Source organism: Otolemur garnettii, unplaced genomic scaffold (assembly GCF_000181295.1).
Source record: "Otolemur garnettii isolate 467f Iridium unplaced genomic scaffold, OtoGar3 scaffold00106, whole genome shotgun sequence".
Classification (NCBI taxonomy): Eukaryota; Metazoa; Chordata; class Mammalia; order Primates; family Galagidae; genus Otolemur; species Otolemur garnettii.
This window is the reverse complement of record NW_003852501.1, coordinates 1,156,140-1,178,342: the sequence shown is the minus strand read 5'-3', so window position 1 is coordinate 1,178,342 and position 22,203 is coordinate 1,156,140. Positions and strand designations below refer to the sequence as shown.

At 38.8% G+C, this 22,203-nt stretch overlaps 1 protein-coding gene across 4 annotated transcripts in view; it reads left to right on the top strand.

Annotated features, from left to right (window-relative positions):
* The window catches only part of RCBTB2 (RCC1 and BTB domain containing protein 2), a 46,339-nt gene that overhangs the window by 3,469 nt on the left and 20,667 nt on the right, over nt 1–22,203 (top strand). For 2 of the 4 annotated variants that reach the window (XM_003796683.3, XM_012809506.2), the window contains exons 2-9: nt 6,060–6,158; nt 8,805–8,901; nt 9,248–9,312; nt 15,638–15,793; nt 16,027–16,177; nt 20,342–20,508; nt 21,037–21,195; nt 21,331–21,438. In XM_003796683.3, coding sequence (XP_003796731.1) covers nt 9,271–9,312; nt 15,638–15,793; nt 16,027–16,177; nt 20,342–20,508; nt 21,037–21,195; nt 21,331–21,438 — 783 coding nt within the window. In that variant the 5' untranslated portion in view covers nt 6,060–6,158; nt 8,805–8,901; nt 9,248–9,270. The remainder of the gene's footprint in view (nt 1–6,059; nt 6,159–8,804; nt 8,902–9,247; nt 9,313–15,637; nt 15,794–16,026; nt 16,178–20,341; nt 20,509–21,036; nt 21,196–21,330; nt 21,439–22,203) is intronic. The other 2 variants (XM_023517237.1, XM_023517238.1) reach the window with 2 other exon arrangements.

The window sequence follows — 22,203 nt, the reverse complement described above, 5'->3', positions numbered from 1 at the left end:
AAAATCTAAAATCCCAAATGTAGGGAATCCATGGTATTTGCTTATGCCCTTAGGTAATTTTCATAGTCTAGTTCAGTTTTATCAGTTGGCTAAAGTGAAAATAAAATGCCCCTAAGACCCAATTTATAACTGCTGAGTTGTGGAAGCAACCCAAGTGCCCGTCAACCTATGAATGAATCAACAAACTGTGGTATATGTATACTATGGAATATTATGCAGCCATTAAAAAGATGGAGACTTTACATCTTTTACATTTACCTGGATGGAGTTGAAATACATTCTTCTTAGTAAAGTATTGCAAGAATGGAAAAATAAATATCCAATGTACTCCATACTAATATGAAATCAATATATAAACAATTACATGGGTTTGGCGCCCATAGCTTAGTGGTTAGGTTGCCAGCCACATACACTAAGGCAGGCAGGTTGGAACCCAGTCTGGCCTGCTAAACAACAATGACAACTGCAACAACAACAACAACAACAACAACAAAAATAGCTGGGCGTTGTGGTGGGCACCTGTAGTCTTAGCTACTTGGGAGGCTGAGGCAAGAGAATCGCTTAAGCCCAAGAGTTTGAGGTTACTGTGAACTGAGACATCACGGGCCTCTACTGAGGGCTGCATAGTGAGACTCTTGTCTCTAAAAAAAAAAGAAAAGAAAAGAAAATGATGTGTTCCTAAGAACAATAAAACACTATTCTATAATATTTTCAGGGGCAGAGGGATGGGCCGGGGAGGATGTATGGCAGAAGGAAGGAGGGCATGTGGCAGGATCTCACCTAATGTGCATGTCGTGAGGATATATAACATGCTCTCTGGGTGAGGGGCTCCTCTACAAATGGAACTTTACCCTGGAAGTGAGAACAATGTAACCTAAATATTGTACCTTCATATTAATTTGAATAAAGTTTTAAAAAAATTAATTTAAAACAAAAGGGAATATAGATTGGTAGCCCCAGACCATCGTAAAAAAAAAAAAATACATAAAATGCCCCTAAGATACCACTACTATTGATGTTTACTTGAATTTAAATTACTACAAATACAAATTGTCCAGGAAGGCGAGATTTGAGACTAGGAACAGAATTATCAGTGTTGCAGGGGGCCATTAGGATTCCTGTGAGAGACTGAAAAGAGAGGTAAATCCACATGGGGTACTTCAGAGGAGCAGGCAGCTCGCCTCCCTGAAAGGGATATTCATTATGTCCATCAGTGGAGGGCTGAGGCCATCCTTCTAGGTTTCATCCTCCCTAGAGAACATAAGTTCAGTTCACAAGGTGATCCTGTCCTAACAGGACCAAGGTTTCCAGGAAATTTAAGCCATAATAGTTTTTTCAGCATTAATCTGACATTGGAATATGTGTCTTTTATGTCTTCAGCATTGCTAATCTAACCTGAGCTAATATTTATTATGTCTGAGCCACTATCTATCCTGGAAGTCTCTCCGTGGAAGATATTTTGAGACAGCAAGTACAAGTAGATGATAGTGTGTGAATAAATCGTGAACTGTGACTACATTTTAATATGTTTTATATTATGCTGAATGTATGTAATACTGAACAAACTGAATCTCAAGGAAATGAGCCAAGGCCAAGAGGGGCTACCGTGTTGAATGAATATTTATGTTGTGGGGCAAAGAGCTTTCACAGTTAGGATTGGGCATGTTGAAATTGTTTTTAAAAAGTTGGATTAGGTCTATAAGGACCTAAATTTCAAATGAATTTACAAAGGAGCTCCAAGTCCTGACCCATGTTAGTTAATCTAACAAAAATATTTCTATAGTTTATGTTGACTACTGGGCTTATTTGAGTGTGCTGCTTGCTTGTGTGTAGCAGAAAACACCAAGGCTGAGAGCTCAGTAATTTCTTCACACCGAAGACAGCTTTGCTTTGGACAGAAGATCTGACTCATCTTGCCTGGTGAAATTTGCAAACCTTTTTACAAGCCAATAATTAAATAAAAATTAAAATAACAACTGTGTTTCTTTTAGTCCATTTGCTCTTTCTTATAGACATATGGCAGTACCTTTTCCTTTGAGGTTGTACTCTGGTTTCTGTTGTGCTTTTAGTTTTTAGTTTGTCCATTCTACTTTATCAATGTTCCACTTTCATTTGCAGCCTTGTAAGTATCTTAGTGTTATTTGTCATGATTTTTGATGTTTCATTCCAGTGGAGCCAAATTACATCTAACATCTTTTTTTTTTGCAAGTGACATTTGAGATTTTTTTATTATTTCATATTTACATATGTTTATATTATTTATAACTTGTAGATGACCCTAAACAAGCTTTTAATGTTACCAACTAATAATTCAGCTAAGTATTTACTTGGGGACTCTCATTACCCCATCAAATTGTAATTGTAAGGAATTACAATTTGAACTCATTAGCATGCTCATACTGAAAATTGCATGGCTGGTGTCCTAAAAGACATTGGTTTTATTTAATTTCCTGTTTCTTTGATTACAAAGCATCATCAAATATATTACCCAGATGGAAGATTTTGTTCAAGAATTTTTTTTTCACATATTGTGTTTCTTAAGTATAGTTTTAAAGTTGACCTTATATTATCCAGTTTAATTTAAAAATATGTAACACTAGGATTTCTCTGAAGAAATTCCATATGTTTTCCACTTTTTCCTCTGGATCACTTCTAAACAGTTATCAGCATTTAGATGCTCCTGACTAACTGCAAAATACCAGCTCTTAAAGACTATCATTGGGTTGGAATAACGTGGAAACACGTCCCTAAGAACTGGCTATTCTTTTGCTCTATGTTATTTTGTTTTCTCTTTTACATATTTGCTTTCTGTTCAGTGCTTACTGCCAGCACTACATCAATATTTGTCGAATGAATTAGGCAAATGAATCTATGTCCTATAATCAGCTTAACTCGTTATTTAGGTCAGAGGTATTACCAAGTAATATGATACATTGTGTAGCAGATACACTTATTAATTCTGATTACTTTACCAACACCAATATGTTCAGACTGCCTACTATATGCTGTGCTGGGAAATGAGTTGTTTGACCGGGTGTATGGGAGGATTAGGAATGAATATGTGTATCATATTATTTAAGACTGTCAAGACCACCGTCTTGATCAACTGTGTCATTTTTAAGAGTATAGAGAAAACTCTTGAAAGTTATTAAGATTGTAGAGAACACTCTTGGCTCTTGAGTGTCCAGTTTGGAACCTCTAATGGCAGAGATCAGTGGCAGGAGCTTCTGCTTGGAGAAGGTACTTGTCCTTCCATTTTCTATTTATGCTGCAAGGCAAATATCAATACAGTAAGATTCTGTAATATCATAGTTTTTATTGTATTTAAACAAAGCGAGGAAGTGCACAAGAAACTATTTAGCAAAGCACAAGGCACTTTTTAATATGAATAATTAACTACATATATATATGAGCCAAGTCAGATATCCCAAAACAAACATATATTGAAAAAACCAATAAAGTAACATGTAGTAAGATGATCTTACTATCACTCCACAGTAAGATCATAGTATGCTCTATGCTATGACACCGTCACTATGAAGATCTTCCAAACACAAATGTCAGCCTCAGTCCTGACTCTGTAAGAAACAATTCCCGCCTGTGTGGAAAAGGGGAAATTGGTAAGCAGAATTGACACCAGAAGTAGAAAACACATATTTACCATTCTGATACAATATTAAACATTACTTTTTATTTTGAATCTTTCTTGCATACAAAATAGTAGGAATACTACTTCTTGTCTGTGTTACTTCTTATCTTCCTAGGGTATTGATAAAATTTTATTTTGTAGCTACCAAATGTAATTATAGGTTTGTCATTATCAAACTTTCATTGAATTCCTGTGCCCATGGTAAAGGCAAAATTAGAATGGTAACCTTATCCTTCAATACTGAGATGATTAAATTGTGAACATCATTCTGTCAGATGGAAAAGCCATAGTATACCAATTCCTTGTTTAAATTATATGGGATTTTTTTTATCTTTGGTATTAATTCCATGAAAACTTTTCTATGTGGGCAGTGCCTGTGGCTCAGTGGGTAGAGCGCCAGCTCCATATACCAAGGGTGGTGAGTTCAAACCTGTAGTCTCAGCTATGGGAGGCTAAAGCAAGAGAATCACCTAAGCCCAGGAGTTGGAGGTTGCTGTGACCTGTGCTGCCATGGCACTCTACCAAGGGTAATAAAGTGAGACTCTGTCTCTACAAACAAAAAAACAACTTTTCTGTGTCTTAGTGCCTGAACTCAGTGGTTAGGGCACTGGCCAAATGCACAGGGGCTGGTGGGTTCGAACCCAGCCCAAGTCTGGTAAACAACAATGATGACAACAAAAACAACAAAATAGCCAGGTGTTGTGGCAGATGCCTGTAGTCCCAGCTACTGGGAAGCTGAGGCAAGAGAATTGCTGAAGCCTAAGAGTTTGAGCTTGCTGTGAGCTGTGATACTTACTCTACCCACTCTACAGAGGGTGACATAGTCAGACTCTGTTCCTATGTTGGTATCCCCAACACATTAAAATAGTATTTTTTCCCATATGTTTTAAAACTCTATCAGATAGTATACCATATGTGGCATTTTGTGACTTAGTGATTTTTGGTCAGCGTTATTTTGGAGATTTACCTGTGCTGATTCTAAATAATTTTAATTACTATATAGTATATCCGTAGCTGGTACAGTTGATCAGTTCTGTTGATCAATTCTGTTTGCTATTTCATGTTTTTTACTCTAGGGAACACCTGCGTACATACTCTTAAATTCACTTATGCCAATGTTGTTTGAAGTTTATGGCACGACTTATTAATGATCCCAAAATTACTTTAATGGTCTGGGATCAGCATTTTCTTTTATATTGAAATAAAATAGGATAAGGTAAGTAGAATAAAATAGCATAAAGTAGACAAGAAGATATCACTGATCATCTCATGTAAGAGGGGTAAAATTATTCTGTGAAATTTTTCTTTCAGTTACATATAGACGTCAAAAAGAATCGAAAGACGTTTATCTTACAAGGCTACAAGTGAATCTTTCTAAGAGCAGAATGTGAACGTTTTAAACTAATAACTAAGAAAATGACATGAAGGCTATGTTAACCAGTTTGATAAAAGTGTTTCGGATTGTGTGTGAAAACTCCACACTGTGCCCCAGAAGTGCATTAATGTACATAGTTACCATTCAATAAAAAAAAAAAAAGTAAAAAAAAAAAATTAAAATTAAAAAAAAGAGAATTGAAAGACGTTGGGGTGGTATAAATATCATTGAGTTGTTCTCTAATGTGCCTATACCAGTTTTCATTCCTTCCATCACTATATGAATGTGCCTTTCCATCTACAGCCTCACCAGCACTAGATATTATCAGCTTTTAATTTTTTGCAGATCTTACGATATTGTGGTTGCATTTCCACGATAGAGTCCATGGAGAATCTGAAATCTTTCACTACGTTTGTTAATTTCTTCTTCTGTGAAGGGAGCGTGTCCTGTGCCCATTTCTGACTTGTGTTTTTTGTCCTCTTTTTATTGATCTGTAGGCATTCTTTGTATGTTTTACATACTAATCTTTTGTCAACTGTCATCTGTGTATATTCCAAGTATCTCCCCCCATTCTGTGATGCATTTTTCCCGTTTTTCAGATTTACCAGTCTTTGTGGTTTTTACTTTCATATCTTATTTTAAGAGATCTTACTCTACTCTGAGATCATCAAGATATTTTCTACATTTTCTTCTTGAAGTTTGAAAATTTTGCTTTTTTGCTTTCCACATGGGGTTCCCTTTTATTTTCTATGCTGAAATGCTATAAACTCTCTTAAGTCTGGGTTTTATGTTTCAGTGCACAAATTGTTGAAACCCTCTCCCAAAACTTACAATGTGTAACATCAATAGTTACATTTTATAATTTTAGTATTTTCATAATAGAGCACCTCTACTATAGACTTTTAAATGATGAACTGATACAATCTTTAAACTATATTTTTCTCAGATAAGTAATGAAATGTGAAGTTGGTGAGATAACATATTCTTTCTCTTTTCTGTTTTTCTCTAATGGAATTTATATATTTATATTTCCAGTGACATTAACTTTGTTCCAGAAGACAACGTTTCAAGGATCTAAAAGGAACAGGATTAAAGATGACTGAATACTTGGCTGCAGAAATTTAAAACAATCAGGTACAAATGTTGTTGGAGGGTATGTTCCCAGCCAGTTCTATAAAATAAAACTGTTTGGAATGTACACAGAAAAAACTTAAACTATCTATCCCTGTAATGCAGTGGAAAGGCATGTGTTCAAATACTGGCTCTGGCCCTGAGGGGTTGGTGACTGTTGATCAAGTTATTGAAATCTGAATTAAATGCAGGAAATGATAATCCCTATTCCATTTGGTTCTTAAAATGATTAAAGGAGATACTATTTGGCACATAGTGACTGTTTATTTTCACTGTTATTGTTGCTGTTGTTTATAATGCATGTTTATCACATCATAGAGGTGGTTTTCTATATGTATAATGTAGATTTTTTTAAAAAGCATATATTGATATACTACTACAATATAATAATAGCTTGATGAAATCATGTGGATCACCAAATAATTATAATCTCCATGTGTGCCATACAGATTGTATTCCTCCAATGGTGCCAATTGGAAAAGCTGATTTTCTCTGTTATATATGTACCACATTGAAATCATGTAAAAAAAATAAAGCAGCCATTTTCTAGACTGCTAGATAATTCAATAATTTATAGTATTGTAGAATGGTAATCAATCTCGAATCATTTTTAGATCTTGAAGGACTTTCTGATCAGCAGACACAAACTTAGGTTAATCTTGTGTTTCATGCTAATCAAGTCTTAGTGAATGTCATTTCCTTGAATTGGTAATTTTCATGAGTTTTAACCTGCTCAGTCAAATAAATAGAACAGCCTGTTTTCCCAACATCCTAATTTTAAAGAGATTTGTTATGCTTAAAATTGATCAAAGACATTGAAAAGAGTTCTTTTCCTACTTAAAAACCCAGGGTTCTATTATGTTAGTACATTACCAAGATTTCTGCTGGGAACAAAGGGGCCCTAAGGTAGTAGGAAAAAAGGAAGTCACATTCTATTTGGTCCCTTTTTCTTTTCTCTTCTTTCTCCCCCCCCCCCCTTATTTTTTTTCAGGTAAACGTATGGGCAGATATAGAATGAAGCAGTTAGGATGAGGAAAAAGAGAGCAATCCTCAATACAGACTCCAATATATAGAAAGTTATATTCTAGGGATGCTGTCAATGGCTATGCTGTGTTCTACTCTGGGCCACATACTAGGGGGAGGGGGAAAGTTATAGTGATGAAAGAATCATGGTCCACTCACTTAAAAAGCTTGCAAATTAATAGAGAAGATAAGTTGTATTAAATTTTTACCACATAAGACAGAATATGAAAAGTGCCATTAATGATGTTTAAGAAAAAAGTGCTGTGGAAATGCAGAAGAGAAGGCGATCTCAGCCCATTCGGGTAATCAGGACCCACATGAATGTGATGGTCATGCTGGGTTTTAGAGAAAATTAGGATTTTAACAGATCTGCTGTTAAAAAATAGATAATAGATAATAATAGATAATGACTAGTAAGTATAAATTAAATATGGCAACATACATTTATATTGTGAACTAGATCAAGTTTTATAAATTTTTAAGTGAGAAATTTTTTAAGTAATTCTTTTTTTTGAAACAGAGTGTCACACACAAAAAAAGCCCTGGATAGAGTGCCATGAATGACACCATAGCTCACAGCAACCTCAAACTCTTGAGCTCAAGTGATCCTCTTGCCTCAGTCTCCCAAGTAGCTGGGACTATAAGTGCCCACCACAATGTCCAGCTAGTTTTTTTTTTTTTTTCTACTTTTAGTACAGATGAGGTCTCACTCTTATTCAAGCTTGTCTTGAACTCCTGAGCTCGAGCAATCTACCCACCTTAACCTTCCAAAGTGCTGGGATTACAAGCATGAGCCACCATTTCTGGCCAAGCAATTCTTTTAAAAACAAGCATCTCTTCTTTGACTTGTTTCCAAACATTAGAAATAATGATTTGTTATTGCTATAGTTTTGAGTTATAATTATTCTGAATATATGATTATTCCTTATATTCTGAGAGACCTTTTTACAGCTAGGGAAAACAATTACTAATATTTTCAAGGGCACTCTAAATAGTGGTAAGGGGACAGTGTTGTGTGTCTACAATCCTAGCACTTTGGGAGGCAGAGGCAGGAGGATTGGTTGAGGCCAGCCTGGGCAACATAGTGAGACTCTATCTCTGCAGAAATTTTTATAAAAATTAAAAACAAACAACCAAAACAAACTTTGTTAAGGAATACTATCAAAATTTGACCTTATTTTGGTTATTGTTTTTATCTCCCACAGGCTCTATCTCTACCATAGAAAATGTCAGATAAAATGGTCTGACGTTAGTACTTGAAATACAGATTGTATTTAAGCAAATAGGACCTAATCTAACAAGAAAAAAACAACACTATTAAACAGCATTATGAAATTGTTTTTTGGGGGAGGCAGAGAATATTTTATTTCTATTTAGTGATGACATAGTTAACTGGGTAAGACTGAGCCACAGTGCAGACATACTGCGTATCTTCTCATTGGGCTGCACCTGCTGTTACTTCTCGCTGGTGGAAAGCAGTCATTGTGGAGATGTCATGAAGGCACAGTCAGTGCTGCGGCTGCAGACTTTTCATTAAAGTCCAGGATAACAAAGCCACATTCATTCTTTCATCCTTTCATCCTTCTCATTCATTTCTCCTTTTCTTTTTTTTTTTTTTTTTTCCAGCTTAGCAATCCTATATTCTTCAGTGGAGCTGAGATTTGATAAGTCTGCTCTTCACAGTGATTTGGAACTTTCCAATCCCCGAGAAAAGTTGACCAAGGTCTAAAATTTCTATTTCCTTATCTGTAGGAAGTCAATTCTGAAATGACAATTTTCCACTCATTTCCTTATGGATTTAGGGGCCTACATATATCCTCAGATTACTCTTCCAGATTCCAGTGAGAGGGTTCCTAGAAGAGTTCCTCCAGTAGTTTCAGAGCAGTGAAAACACCTTTTGGGTTTTATACCTATTACTTCTCATATCTGAAGCTTAATTCTCTTATTTCCCCTTCACCAGAGTTGAGCCTTAGCTTATTTTCTCTGTTCATTAAAAGTAAAGCAATTTTAACCTGTCTAGTTTCATCCAACATAGGGGATCCTGATTTTATCACGTACTTTTTCCTCAGGGACCGCACAGGACTGAGTCCATATGGAAGAAGAACTTCCTTTTTTCAATGGAGAAAGTGGCAAGGTTAGAAAAACATCATGCTCTTGGAGAGAGCATGTGTATTCTGACGCATGAAACATTCTTATCAAACATCTCTGGGTCCCCCAACAATCAATGAGATAGTTTCTCTCTCTGAGGTCCTCACAGTGCAGTTCTTGAGATGCCAACCAATAGTTATCATGGGTATGTGGAATGCTGAAGGGGCCAGCAGGGAACTGATATCATCTGAGGGGCAGGGAAGGGGTCCCGAGAGATGGCCAGAGTGGGGGAGAAGTGCAAACCATCCCGTGTTCACAGATAATGCTGGCCCACAAAAGGCTTGGAGCTGAGCCATAATTATTCCATTCCCAGAAATTAAAAAATGATTATGAACTGCCTAATCTCAGGTGGTATGTTTTTGGTTCATCATAGGCATTCTTTAATTTCTTTCTGTTCCATCACGTCTGAACATTACAGTCAACCACCTTAAGTCCAGCCAGTGTCCAGCTGATGTTAAAAGTTTCACATCGTGCAGCAGCATGCATATTAATTTCCCTCTTGTCTTATTTTATTAAATTTACAAAATACCTGCTCATCACTGTTCGTAGTTTAGTATAAACTATCACAATTAACTTTTATTTGTCAGTTTTCCATTCTTATTTAATAAAAATAGGTCAAACGTTAAAAATGTAAATAATTCTATAAAACCAGTGTAGTATACAAAGGTGGCAGAGCTTCTGAAATGAGGACCTAGCATTATCATGTGCTGGCTTGAAGTGTTCAAGTCCCAAATGAGCCCTTGTGAGAACATGCAAAAGTAGCTTGCAAAAGTGAGGTATAGAAAGTGAGAGTTTTACAAAATGAGCCCTTGTGGGAACATGCAAAAGTACCTTGCAAAAGCGAGGTATAGAAATTGAGAGTTTTACAAAATGTTATCAGAAAAATTTCTCAGTTTTCCTTGGAACAGATTTTGTAAAATAAAAGAATGGGTTCATAGAATCAGCGACGAAATTACTTTGTTACATACAAAATGTTATAATGCTAGGAAATCCTCCAAAGGTGAGGTGTTGGCCTTTCTTCTTAAGACTTTTTTGGGGGGGAGGGGTCCAGGTATGACTCTCATTTGATTTTGAATCCATGCACATAGGCTGTATTTTAATTTGAATTGTGACAACTTGATAGTTGTCTGTAATTCAGTACAATATACTAATGCACTTGATCCTTCATGTTGATGGAGAGTATGGTTACACAGGTAACCCCAAAGAATAATAAGACACAATTTATGGTAGATGTATTTCCTTAATTATAGTTCCCTGGAGCTAAGATTAAAATTTCACTACTTTTAATTTCCCAAACAGATACAAGGGAGGCAAGAGAGGTGGGTTAAATTTGAGCAAAATAATAAGAGAAGACAGGTCTGGGTGAATTATCACCTAAGGTAGTGTTACGTGATGTAAGGAGGGTTACTTCGGCCAAAATAGGACTATAAATTCCAGAGCCAAGATCTTAATGCTGAATGAACATTAGCAAGACTCCCATTCTTATGCTTCCATTTCCCATATTTTCGATTGCCCACACTTGGCTTTTGTTCAGTGAGTTTTGTACTTGGCAGTTGGGCATGGAGTTGATTGGGTGCCTTCTCCAGGGACAGCTGCTATCATGCGGAGGGGCGACAGTGTGATTCAGACTCCTATGGGGGACTGTGTGTTTGTGAATCCTTTATACATTGTCTGATGAGTTTTTTGGTCTGAGAACGTTTTTGTTCTCTGTGAACAAAGATGCTGTAATCCTTTGAGACTGATACAGGTTGAGTATTCCTTATATGAAATGCTTGGGCTTAGAAGTATTTTGGAATTTTTTTTTATTTTGGAATATTTGACTTATATTTACCAGTTGAGCACCCCTAATCTGAAAATCCAAAACCTGAACTGCTCCTAATGAGCATAGTTTTTGAGCATGACCTTGAGCGTCATAGTGGTGCTCAAGAAGTTTTGGATTTTGGAGCATTTCTGATTTTGGATTAAGGATGCTCAACTTGTATTAAATATTTACTCCTAAAAAGTATAGATGTATTCTATAAATTAGGTCATTAGTTCCCTATGTAATAATAGTTCCCCCACAGACTTAAAAAATGAGTTTTAATGACTAACCTCCAACAATTAGCCTTCTGACAGAGATTTAAAAAGCAGTGTAGCCGGGTGCAGTGGCTCATGCCAGTAATCCTAGCACTCTGTGAGGCTGAGAAGGGTAGATAGCTTGTGCTCCTGAGTTTGAGACCAGCCTGAGCAGAAGCGAGATCCCATCTCTACTAAAAATAGAAAATTGGAGGCAAGAGGATTGCTTGAGGTTGCTGTGAGCTATGATGCCACGGCACCCTACCGAAGGCAACAGCTTGAGACTCTGTCTCCAATAAATAAATAAATAAATAAAATAAAAAGCCGTATAGTCACATCTCCGTGTACTTAGATTAGATTATAACTTTTTTCATTAAATTGTGACCTCCTTGAAGGGAATGAGTGTTTTATTTTTATATCTTTAATGATACTATCAGACTTGTCATGAGAAGCATAAAATGTACAGACTAGGGATTACATTAAACACGCACACGCACGCGCACCTATGTGCACATATCCCAGGAGTCAGCAGAATCAGAGGTGGGATACTGTAGGTTTTTGTACAAGGGGCCAAAAAGAATGTTTAGGACTAAAGATTGGTAGACAAGTATTTAGGAGCTGGTTGGAATTTACAACCTGATTGTAGGCATCTAAGAAATCAGTTGATTTTGTGACAGAGCAGGATAAAATCCAAAGTCTGCCTGGAAGAAAATAAAATGAGGTTGCAGCCAGTCATCGTGTCCTGCCCGCTGCCCTGCTCGTGAAAGACGCTGACAGTGGGGATTATTGGCCTGTTCCTTAAGGGTTCCATGACAGCAAATGCAAACAGACATTGGGTCAACCATGGGTGCCGTCCAGCAGATAACAAAGTGTGTTCTTGGGGCAGGGTCTTGTGACCCAAGTGGCATGAGGAGGGAAAATGTCTGGACGAAGCATCAGGGGAGCTCGGCCCTGGTTCGGGCTCTGCCCCTGACTCACAGGGTGATGCTATTAGCAGGGGAAAACGGTAGCCTCTGTGTAAAAATTTATGTAAACATTTTACCCAACAATCAGGTGTGGGTAAGAAATCTGGGCTCTAATCTGGCTTACCGGCTTAGAAGCTAGTGATCACAAGGATTACTTAGTCTCCCTTTGCCTCAGTTTCCCCATAAGGAAAATGAGGATAGTGATACCTATGTCATACAATTGTTGTGAAGATTAGAAACAACAGATAAGACCTGTTCACTAGATGACTGATACATCTCCATTACATACTTGATGCTACTTCCCTAACTTTACTCTTTCTGAAATTTGCAGACATAAATAGGAAGAAAATTAAAAATGAAGTCCTCAGAGAAAATGAGATTCCTTCCGAATATAAGGTAGTGGGTAATCTAAAGTAGAAGTTCAGACTAAAACAAGAATTTGTCCTTAGCTCTATCGTGGTCTAGGGCAAATCGTCATTCTTTCAGTAAACAAAGCATCTCTCAGAGGAGAAAGAAATATTTTTATAAAGACTCTTGTATTCCTAGACAGCTTAGCTTCTATGTTAGTTTCTTAGGGCTACTGTAACAAAGTAACTACAACTGAAACAACAGAAATTTATTTTCTCTTTTTATTACTTTTTTTAAGTTCTTTTTTTTAAAGACAAAGTCTCACCTTGTTGCCCTTGGTAGAGTGCTGTGGCATCACGGCTCACAGCAACCTCCAGCTCTTGGGCTTAGGTGATTCTCTTGCCTCAGCCTCCCATGTAGCTGGGACTACAGGTGCCCACCACAACACCCGGCTATTTTTTGTTGCAGTTTGGCCAGGGCTGGGCTCTAACTCACCACCCTTGGTATATGGGGCCAGCACAAAAAGAAAAAAAAATGTATTTACTCAGAGTTCAGGAGGTTGGATGTCTGACATCAAGTGTCTTGGGGGCTGTGCACCCTCCAGGGAAAAGTCTCCCCAGCATCTGGTGGTGGCTCCCAGCAATTCTTGGTGTCCCTGACTTATGGCTGTGTGGATCCCTTCAGATCTCCGCCTCCCTTGTCACATGGCCTCTTGCCCCTCCCTGGGTCTCTGTGTGTCCTCTTAGCTTCTTGTAGGAACATTAGTCATTGGCCTTAGGGCCCATTCTAATCCAGGACGACTTCCTCTTTACTCACCATGTATCTGCAGAGAGGCTATTTCCAAATAAAGTCATTCTGAGTTGCCAGGTAGATCTGAACTTTTGGATTTTGGGAAATAACTACTCAACCCCTGTTGGGCTTTCTTCATGTTTCTCCTATAAAATGACCATTAGAACTTTTTAGCTTCAGAAAAGGTAGAAACCTAAAAAGAAAGCTAAAATTACGGAAACAAAGCTTTGGCTCTGCTTGTTTCTGCTCTAAGTTCCCGCGGTCATGGGGACAGCTGTTTGGTGCTTTTACTCACTGCAGACCTCACTTTGATACCTATATAGGATTGTTAGCTGTCATCAGAGGGAACTTAAAAGTTTGAGACGTGGAAATAGAGTAGTGTTTGATGACATGGTTAAGGTGAAGTAGAACTGCTGAGCACTGGGGCTGTGAGCAGGGATTGGAGGGGCCAGGACTCTGGAATGTTCTTCCAGGAGACACCCAGGGTGGGATGTGCAGGAGGGCTGTGCATCTGGAAGTGAGCCCGCCGTGCAAACACGCATGTCTTCATTTCACCAACACAAGTGTTTATTGTATTTTTGACTCTATCTAAGGGACCAGTGACATTCTGTCCCCATGAAGGGTACTTGAGGGTCTGTGAAGGTGGCCCCAGAGTAAATTCACAGTAATGAGGATGGTGGAGTCTTGTAAGTAATGGTGTGAACTCAAGAAGAGCAGAGTTGCTGACTTGTGCTGTCGGACGTCCTCTCCTGGCTCCTGAGTGGAAGGGATAAGTGTTCTTATTCTTTCAGACCTGTGGAATGTAAATAGCTGGAGTGTCCAGGTTCACGCCAGAACTCATTCCTAGTTAGGATGATTTAACAGCTGATGAGAAAGACATCCCTAGAAAACCTTTGCTCTTTTAAATAAAGCGTGAGTTTGGTGATTGTTGTGGGAAATAGCCAAACATAGCCTTTGATAGGCATTGTGGCTATTGATGCATCTTATGGTAATCATCAGAATTTTTGGAAGTTGAAAAGTATGTGTGTAAAAAGGCCTCCGGTATAGCAAAAAAGTAAAAAACTGTCTTTTTAAACAACTTTATCACGTGCACATTTAGTGCTCCTGTGGGTACGTGCTGTTAGGGACTTAATTGGGACCCTCCAAAATTCAGGTGTTGAAGTCCTGACACCCAGTACCTTAGAATGCAGCTGATTGGAAATGGGATCATTGCACATGCATTTGGGGAAGATGAGGTCGTGAGGGTGGACCTTAAACTGATGTGACTGCTGTCCTTACGGGGGAGATTTAGACACAGAGGTATGAAATGGGGGAAAGATGATGTGAATAGACTCGGGGAGAAAGTAGCTGTCTACAAGCTAAGAAGAAAGGCCTGGAGCAGATCTTTCCTCACAGCCCTGGGAAGGAGCCTTGGTACCTTCATTCCGAAAGGTTTAGCCTCCAGAACTTTTAAGTCAACACATTTCTGTCGTTTGGAGCCCAAGCTTGTCTCGGCTGCCCTAGCCAACTAGTACATATGCTCTCTAGGGGTTCCTTCCTGCCAATCTCCAGGCCTCGAGTGGGGGACAAGGAAACCCACCAACCTCTGATAATGATGGTCAAGCTTGCCCTTGAACTGAAAACTCTGGGACCATTTCCCTGGTGTCACCTTCAGCATTGTTTCTTTTCCAAGGATTTGATTTGTTAAGACATAGGCAGCAGATGAAATAGCAGTTCTCAGTCTCTCTCTCTCTGTCTGTTTCTCTCTCTCTCTCTCTCTCTGTTTCTCTCTCTCTCTCTCTCTGTTTGTCTCTCTCTGTCTGTTTCTCTCTCTCTGTCTCTCTCTCTTGCTTCTACAACCAGCCTAGTTTCCACAGATACTTTAAAAACATAGCCAATACTTAAAGTGCTTACTAAACAGTCAGCTCCCCAAAGTTCAGCTTTGGATGAGTCCCATGTCCTTGAGGAAAACGAACTGTCGAGACCTGGTTCCATCCAGGTCCCTGGTGCTGTGAGCGCAGCCCGAAGCAGCTGGCATCCGGGCAATGCCTGCAGCTGTGAGACTCCTCTCCAAAAACACGAGCAGAGCATTAGTCCTCTTCCCCAGAAGTGACAGGGCAAAGAAAATTGAGCTTTTGGATTAGGAGTCTCAATATATACTTTTTTCCTTTTCAGCCAATACGGGCTACTCTGTCATCTTTGAAGATGTTAGATGTGGGCAAGTGGCCAATGTTTTCCCTTTGTTCTGAGGAGGAACTGCAGTTAATCCGTCAGGCTTGTGTCTTTGGCAGCGCTGGCAATGAAGTTTTATATACTACAGTAAATGATGAGGTAATTTGGGAGAAAATAATTCAGCCACCCGTATTTTTAGAAATGGCTTGCTAAATTGAAGATCTCAGGGGGAACGATGGACTAAAGGTTAAAAAAAAAAAGAGCATGGAAAGTAGATTCTTTTTTGTTATATAATGAAGCAGTTGGTTTTAGGAAGACTGTGCCCGCTCGTATCTAATTCATAGTTTTGTCAGAAATAGAACTATTTGCACTAACAGCGGTTTTTCCCACAGATTTTTGTGCTTGGCACAAACTGCTGTGGCTGTTTGGGGTTAGGTGACATCCAGAGCACCATTGAACCTCGGAAATTGGATTCTTTAAGTGGCAAAAAGATAGCCTGCCTCAGCTACGGGAGTGGCCCACACGTTGTCCTTGCAACAACAGGTAACATAGGGACGCTGTGTGGAATTTTAACCGTTGTTTATTTGTTGAGAAATAAGACTATAAGTGCCCTTAAATTGAGAATATACTTTTTGATTGGGCGAGAGTTTCTGGCTGTGCCCCATGAACTTGACTATGTTTTGGACAGCATGAAATAGGAATATATCTGAAAATCAGAGTAAGATAATGTAGCAGATAGAATCTCGCAGTTATTGGCAGCGCTCTAAGCTGTTAACCCTGCTGAACTCACTGTAGACTTTGGCAAGTTCAAGTCCACTTTTTAAACTTTAGACTCCTGATCTATGAATTGAGAGACTGAACCTTGATTTCAACATCCCCCCTTCAACTCTTATCATTCTGTGGGTCTTACAGGGATGCTGGGGTGGGGATTAGTAGTATAAGGAATTAAACATCTTATGGCTGTTTCATAAATTCAGACGAATAAGATATTAAAATTAAAACATTGGAGTTTTCCTTTAGCTTAATATTTGTTTTCTTAGCATTCTTTAAACTGAAAATAAGTTTTATAAATATTGCTTCGTAGATTTATTTCGTATTTAAAAAATAAGTTCTGAAGATTTTTGGTTTCTAGTAACAGTAGGTTAGATTATTCAAACTATCACTTTACCAAAAGCAACTAAAATTCTAGATAAAATCTTTCTTGCCAGGCGCAGTGGTTCACGCCTGTGATCCTAGCACTTGGCAAGGCTCAGGCAGGTGAATTGCCTGAGATTATGAGTTAAGGACCCGCCTGAGCAAGAATGAGACAGCTTCTCTAAAAATAGCCAGGCATCAGGGTGGGCACTTGTAGTCCCAGCTACACTTGGGAGACTGAGGCAAGAGAATCACTTGAACCCAAAAGTTTGAGGTTGCTGTGAGATAAGATGCCAGGGCACTCTACTGAGGAGGATCAAGTGAGACTCTGTCTCAAAAAAAAAAAAAAATTTTGTTTTAAAGTTTTCACAAAGAGGGCAGTACCTACAGCTCAAAGGAGTGGGGCGCTGGCCCCATATACCGGAGGTGGCAGGTTCAAACCTAGCTCTGGCCAAAAACTGCAAAAAAAAAAATTTTTTTTTCACAAAGATAGCAAAACACTGACAAGGCAGAAGGAAGTTACCAGACCAAGTTTAAGAGGTTGAGGGGGAACCTGAAGCTACTTTTGCCTTACAGGCATCTGCCTCCCCCCTCACTGACTCAGGGTCCCTACTGGGCAGGAGTCTGCCAGAAGGTCTCCCCACTCAGGTAGGACTGCAGAGCCTCCACTCCCAAGGAAAGGATTAGCCACTTCCTAAGGATTCACAGGAATTCCTTGCTCTGAGCAAAGCAGGGAGGAAAAAAGAAAGAAAAGAAATAAAATTTCTCCCCAAGAGTTTGTAACTGGGGATTTGTAGTTTAATTCATGTCAGACTGGATGGTCTAAGAAATCTCAAGCCTTAAATTTGTTAGCTGTACTGGCATGGCAGCATCTCACAGGGTCCTCAAACTTTTTAAACAGGGGCCAATTCACTGTCCCTCAGACCATTGGAAGGCCTGACTGCGGGCCCCAGGACTAGTCGGCTGCTAAGCAGGACAGGCAGTGGTGGCAAAAACACCTGGCAAGCTGGATAAATGTTCTCAGTGGGCCGCATGTGGCCTGTGGGCCGTAGTTTGAGGACGCCTGGATGGGCATGATAGAAGTAAATGCAGATTCTTTCTAAAAGGAGCCACCTTCATCCTAGGCCTGAGGGGACCACTCCAAATAATTTTTCTGTTTTTAAAAAATATGTTTATTTTTATTTCTAATTTTTTTATTTATTATTTATTTTTTTGAGGCAGAGTTTTAATTTGTCACCCTCGGTAGAGTGCTGTGGCTTCAGAGCTCCCAGCAAACTCAAACTCTTGGGCTTAAGCAATTCGCTTGCCTCAGCCTCCCAAGTGGCTGGGACTACAGGTACCCACCACAATGCCTGGCTATTGTTTTGTTGCAGTTGTCATTGTTGGTTAGCTGACCTGGGCTGGGCTCGAACCTGCCAGCCTCACTGCATGTGGCTGGCACCGTAACCACTGTGCTAATGGTGCCGAGCCTTGTTTCTAATTTTTTTGAGAGGCAGGGTCTCACTTTGCTACCCACGCTGGGATATAATGGCCTGGTCATAGCTCACCCCAAATTCCTGGGCTCTGGTGATGTCATCCTGTCTTAGCCTCCCAAGTAGTTGGGACTTCAGGTATTCATCACTATAGCCAGCTAATTTTATTTTGATTTTATAGAGATGAGGGTCTCACTATGTAATACAGTCTGGTCTTGAGCTCCTGAGCTTAAGTGATCCTCTTGCCTCTGGGTCTGTGGGGATTATAGATGTTAGCCACTGTGCCTGGTCCCCAAACAATTTTTCTATGGCAATAAGCAATGTCTAGTCAAAGATAACCAGGTACAATAGTACTCTTTTATCTGTGGTTACATTTTCCACGGTTTCAGTTACTTACAATCAACCATGACCTGAAAATATTACATGGAAAATTCAAAGGAAAGATAATTTATAAGTTTTAAGTCATGCACCATTCTGAGGAGTGTGATGAAATCTTGGGCTGTCCTGGTCCATCCCACCTGGAACCTGGATCATTCCTTTGTCCGGTGGATTTGCATTGTCTGTGCAACCTCCCCGTTAGTCACTTTGTAGCTGTCTAGGTTATGAGATCACATTGTCAGAGGATTGCAGTTCTTGTGTTCAAGAAACTCTTAGTTTACTTAATAATGGTCCCTAAAAGAGCAAATGATATTTGCAATTTGGCTATGCCAGAGAAAAGCCATAAAGTGCTTGCCTTAAGTAAAAAAAGGAAAGTTCTTGACTTAATAAGGGAAAAAAAAACCTTGTATGCTGAGGTTGCTAACACTTATGGAAAGAAGGAATGTTCTGTTGATGAAGTTATGAACTGTATTACTGCATTTCATAATTGTTCTATTTCATTATTAGTTATTGTTATTAGTCTCTTGCTGTACCTAACGTCTAAATTATACTTTATCATAGGTATGCATGTGTAGGATAAAACAATGTATACTGTTTGGTACTATTTGCAGTTTCAGGCATCCACTGGGGGTTTTGAAACGGGTCCCCCAAGGATGAGGTGGGGACTACTGTACAAGGAAACCAGGTACCATGAATGAGAAGCACCAGAAACAGCAGACAGCAGGAAGTGACGGCAAAACACCAGACATTAGAATTATCACACGCCTACAAGATAGCTGTATTTATTGTTTGAAGAAATAAAAAATGAACTTGAAGATAACCTGCAGAGATCATAGAAGCTTTGGAAAAAACCAAAATGAACAATATAATTATAAAAATGAAAATGTAGTGTTCAAATTCTGTAGCAGCTTGAATATAGCAAAACAGAAAATTAATAAACCAGGAGACAGAGCAGAAGAAATTATTCAGAAGGTAGTATAGAGAAACAATATAGTGGAAAATACAGGTGAAATAAGTATATATCATGGGATTCCACTTATTTAAATTTCAAAAACAGGAAAAACTAAATTATTTTATGTAAGATAGGTATGTGAGGGTTGGGGGGATTCTATTTCTTGATCTGAGTAATAGTGCAGCCTTATAATTATGACACTACATGTCTGTTTTTATGAACTTTTTCTGAGTGTGTATTATATTGCTCAGTAAAGAATATAATAACAAAGATTTTAAAAATTAGCCTGGTGATATTTTATTCTATGAAGATAAGGAAGTTGAGAACCAGAGGAGTTAAGTGTCCTTACAATACTCTCACTTTCAGTCTGTTGATCTTTCTATTACTCTTAGCAGCCTTTTCTCTGTTACTTTTTTAAAAAGTCTTTCTTGGGGCGGCGCCTGTTGCTCAAAAGGGTAGGGTGCTGGCCCCATATGTTGGAGGTGGCGAGTTCAAACCCAACCATGGCAAAAAAAAAAAAAAAGAAGAAGAAGAAAAAGTCTTTTTTCCAACTCTTATAATTGCATGCATTTAAACTTCATATTGTTGCTTTGAAGTAGAATTTAGTTCATGCTTTCCTAATAGAGTCTTTTGTGGAATGAATTTGGTAGAAAAAGGAAGTTATTCGTTTTTGGACCTAAATTTTTAGGTTTCATTTGTGGAAGTCATGCAGTATTTTCATATGATGAAGTAGATGTTTTGAAAGCTGGTTATCTTTCTTTTTATTTTCAGAAGGAGAAGTCTTTACCTGGGGTCATAATGCTTATAGCCAGCTGGGCAATGGGACAACTAATCATGGTTTAGTACCCTGTCACATCTCTACTAATTTGTCAAACAAACAAGTCATTGAAGTTGCCTGTGGGTCTTACCATTCTTTGGTGCTAACATCTGATGGAGAGGTGAGAATAGTCAGCATAAAATTCATTGCCTTTTTATGATAAGATCCTGTAGATTCCTTAGCAGTCCTGGAAACCTGAACACCTCCCTTAAAACCAGCCCCATTTTGGTAATAATTCATAGTCATAGTGTCTATCTTATGGAGTTCACCTGTATGTAGCAAAAAATTCTGTAACTGCAGAATTTAAAAAGACACATTGACTTTCTAGATTGCTATAGAGAAGAGGTTATTGAGAAGAAGAAAAATCCCCAAATGATAGAAATATGAACAAGGCAAAGTACATGGTTTTGTGTTACATGATATTTGATAGTAATTATTACTGTTTGCGTAGAGAGCACCAGTAACCTAATTTGGTAAAATAACACCCCATGTAAGAATGAATTTTGTAAAAACTTCTCTGCCCTTGTTCTGAGAATTCTCGATGTGAAGCACTTTGAGGGGAAGAAGGTGCTGCTAGTGTGTGTTTGTGTCTAGTCGAGACACGTCACACGAGAATGTGTTTCATTTACTGATCTTTTCTTTCACATAGGTGTTTGCCTGGGGTTATAATAACTCTGGGCAGGTGGGATCTGGATCAACAGCTAATCAGCCAATCCCCCGACGAGTCACTGGCTGCTTACAGAATAAAGTCATAGTGACCATAGCATGTGGGCAGATGTGCTCCATGGCAGTAGTGGACACTGGGGAGGTGAGAAAGCGATTTCGTATTTTGTTTAAAATATCTGTTTGCCATGTCAGTGACATACTAGCATGGCGTGTCTCCCTCAGAGAACCTGATGGCCGTTTGTCTCTCGCAAATGTTATGTTTCTGGTTTCCTCTCAGGTATTTGTCTGGGGTTACAATGGAAATGGGCAGCTTGGCCTTGGCAGTAGTGGCAACCAGCCAACCCCCTGCAGAATAGCAGCATTGCAAGGCATCCGTGTCCAGAGGGTACGTCCACTGTTGGTCTGTGCACATGTAGTTTTAAGTTTCCAGTGGAAAAGATACTGGTGTATTAAAAACATAGTTTCTTAGCAGGATGAAAAGTTTAGTTGCTTGGATGTCGTCACTGAAGTAAAGATTAAAGCTCTTTTTCTCTGAATTAACTTGTCCCTATTCATCAGTAATCTCTTTTCTTAGGACATGCTCATACATAGCTTTTGGAATATAAATTGTTAGAGTCTTTCCTGAAATATCCTTGGCAATGTTGACCTATAATTCTATTCCTAGAAAATTATCCTAAGGAACCAAAGAGAAAATCTCTTCTTACAGAATTAGTTAAGAAAAGACAGGAAAAAAAAAAAATTAACAAGTAATGAAAAACAATAGGTGTGGCATAATTTCCTAATCAATAATAAATTAATGATTAAACTATGTCAGCCTATATGAAAGAGATGATATTTACAAAGAATTTTTTTTTTTTTGAGACAAAGTCTCACTTTGTCACTTTTGGTAGAGAGTGCGGTGGTGTCTTAACTCCTAGCAACCTCAAACTCTAAGGCTTAAGCAATTCTCTTGCCTCAGCCTCCCAAATAGCTAGGACTTCAGGCGCCCTCCACAATACCCGGCTGTTTTTAGAGATGGGGTCTGGCTCTTGCTCAGGCTGGTCTCAAAACTCGTGACCACAAGCCATCTGCCTGCCTTGGCCTCCCAGAGTGCTAGGATTGCAGGTGTGAGCCACCGCGCCCTGCCTCAAGAATTTTGAATGATATGGAA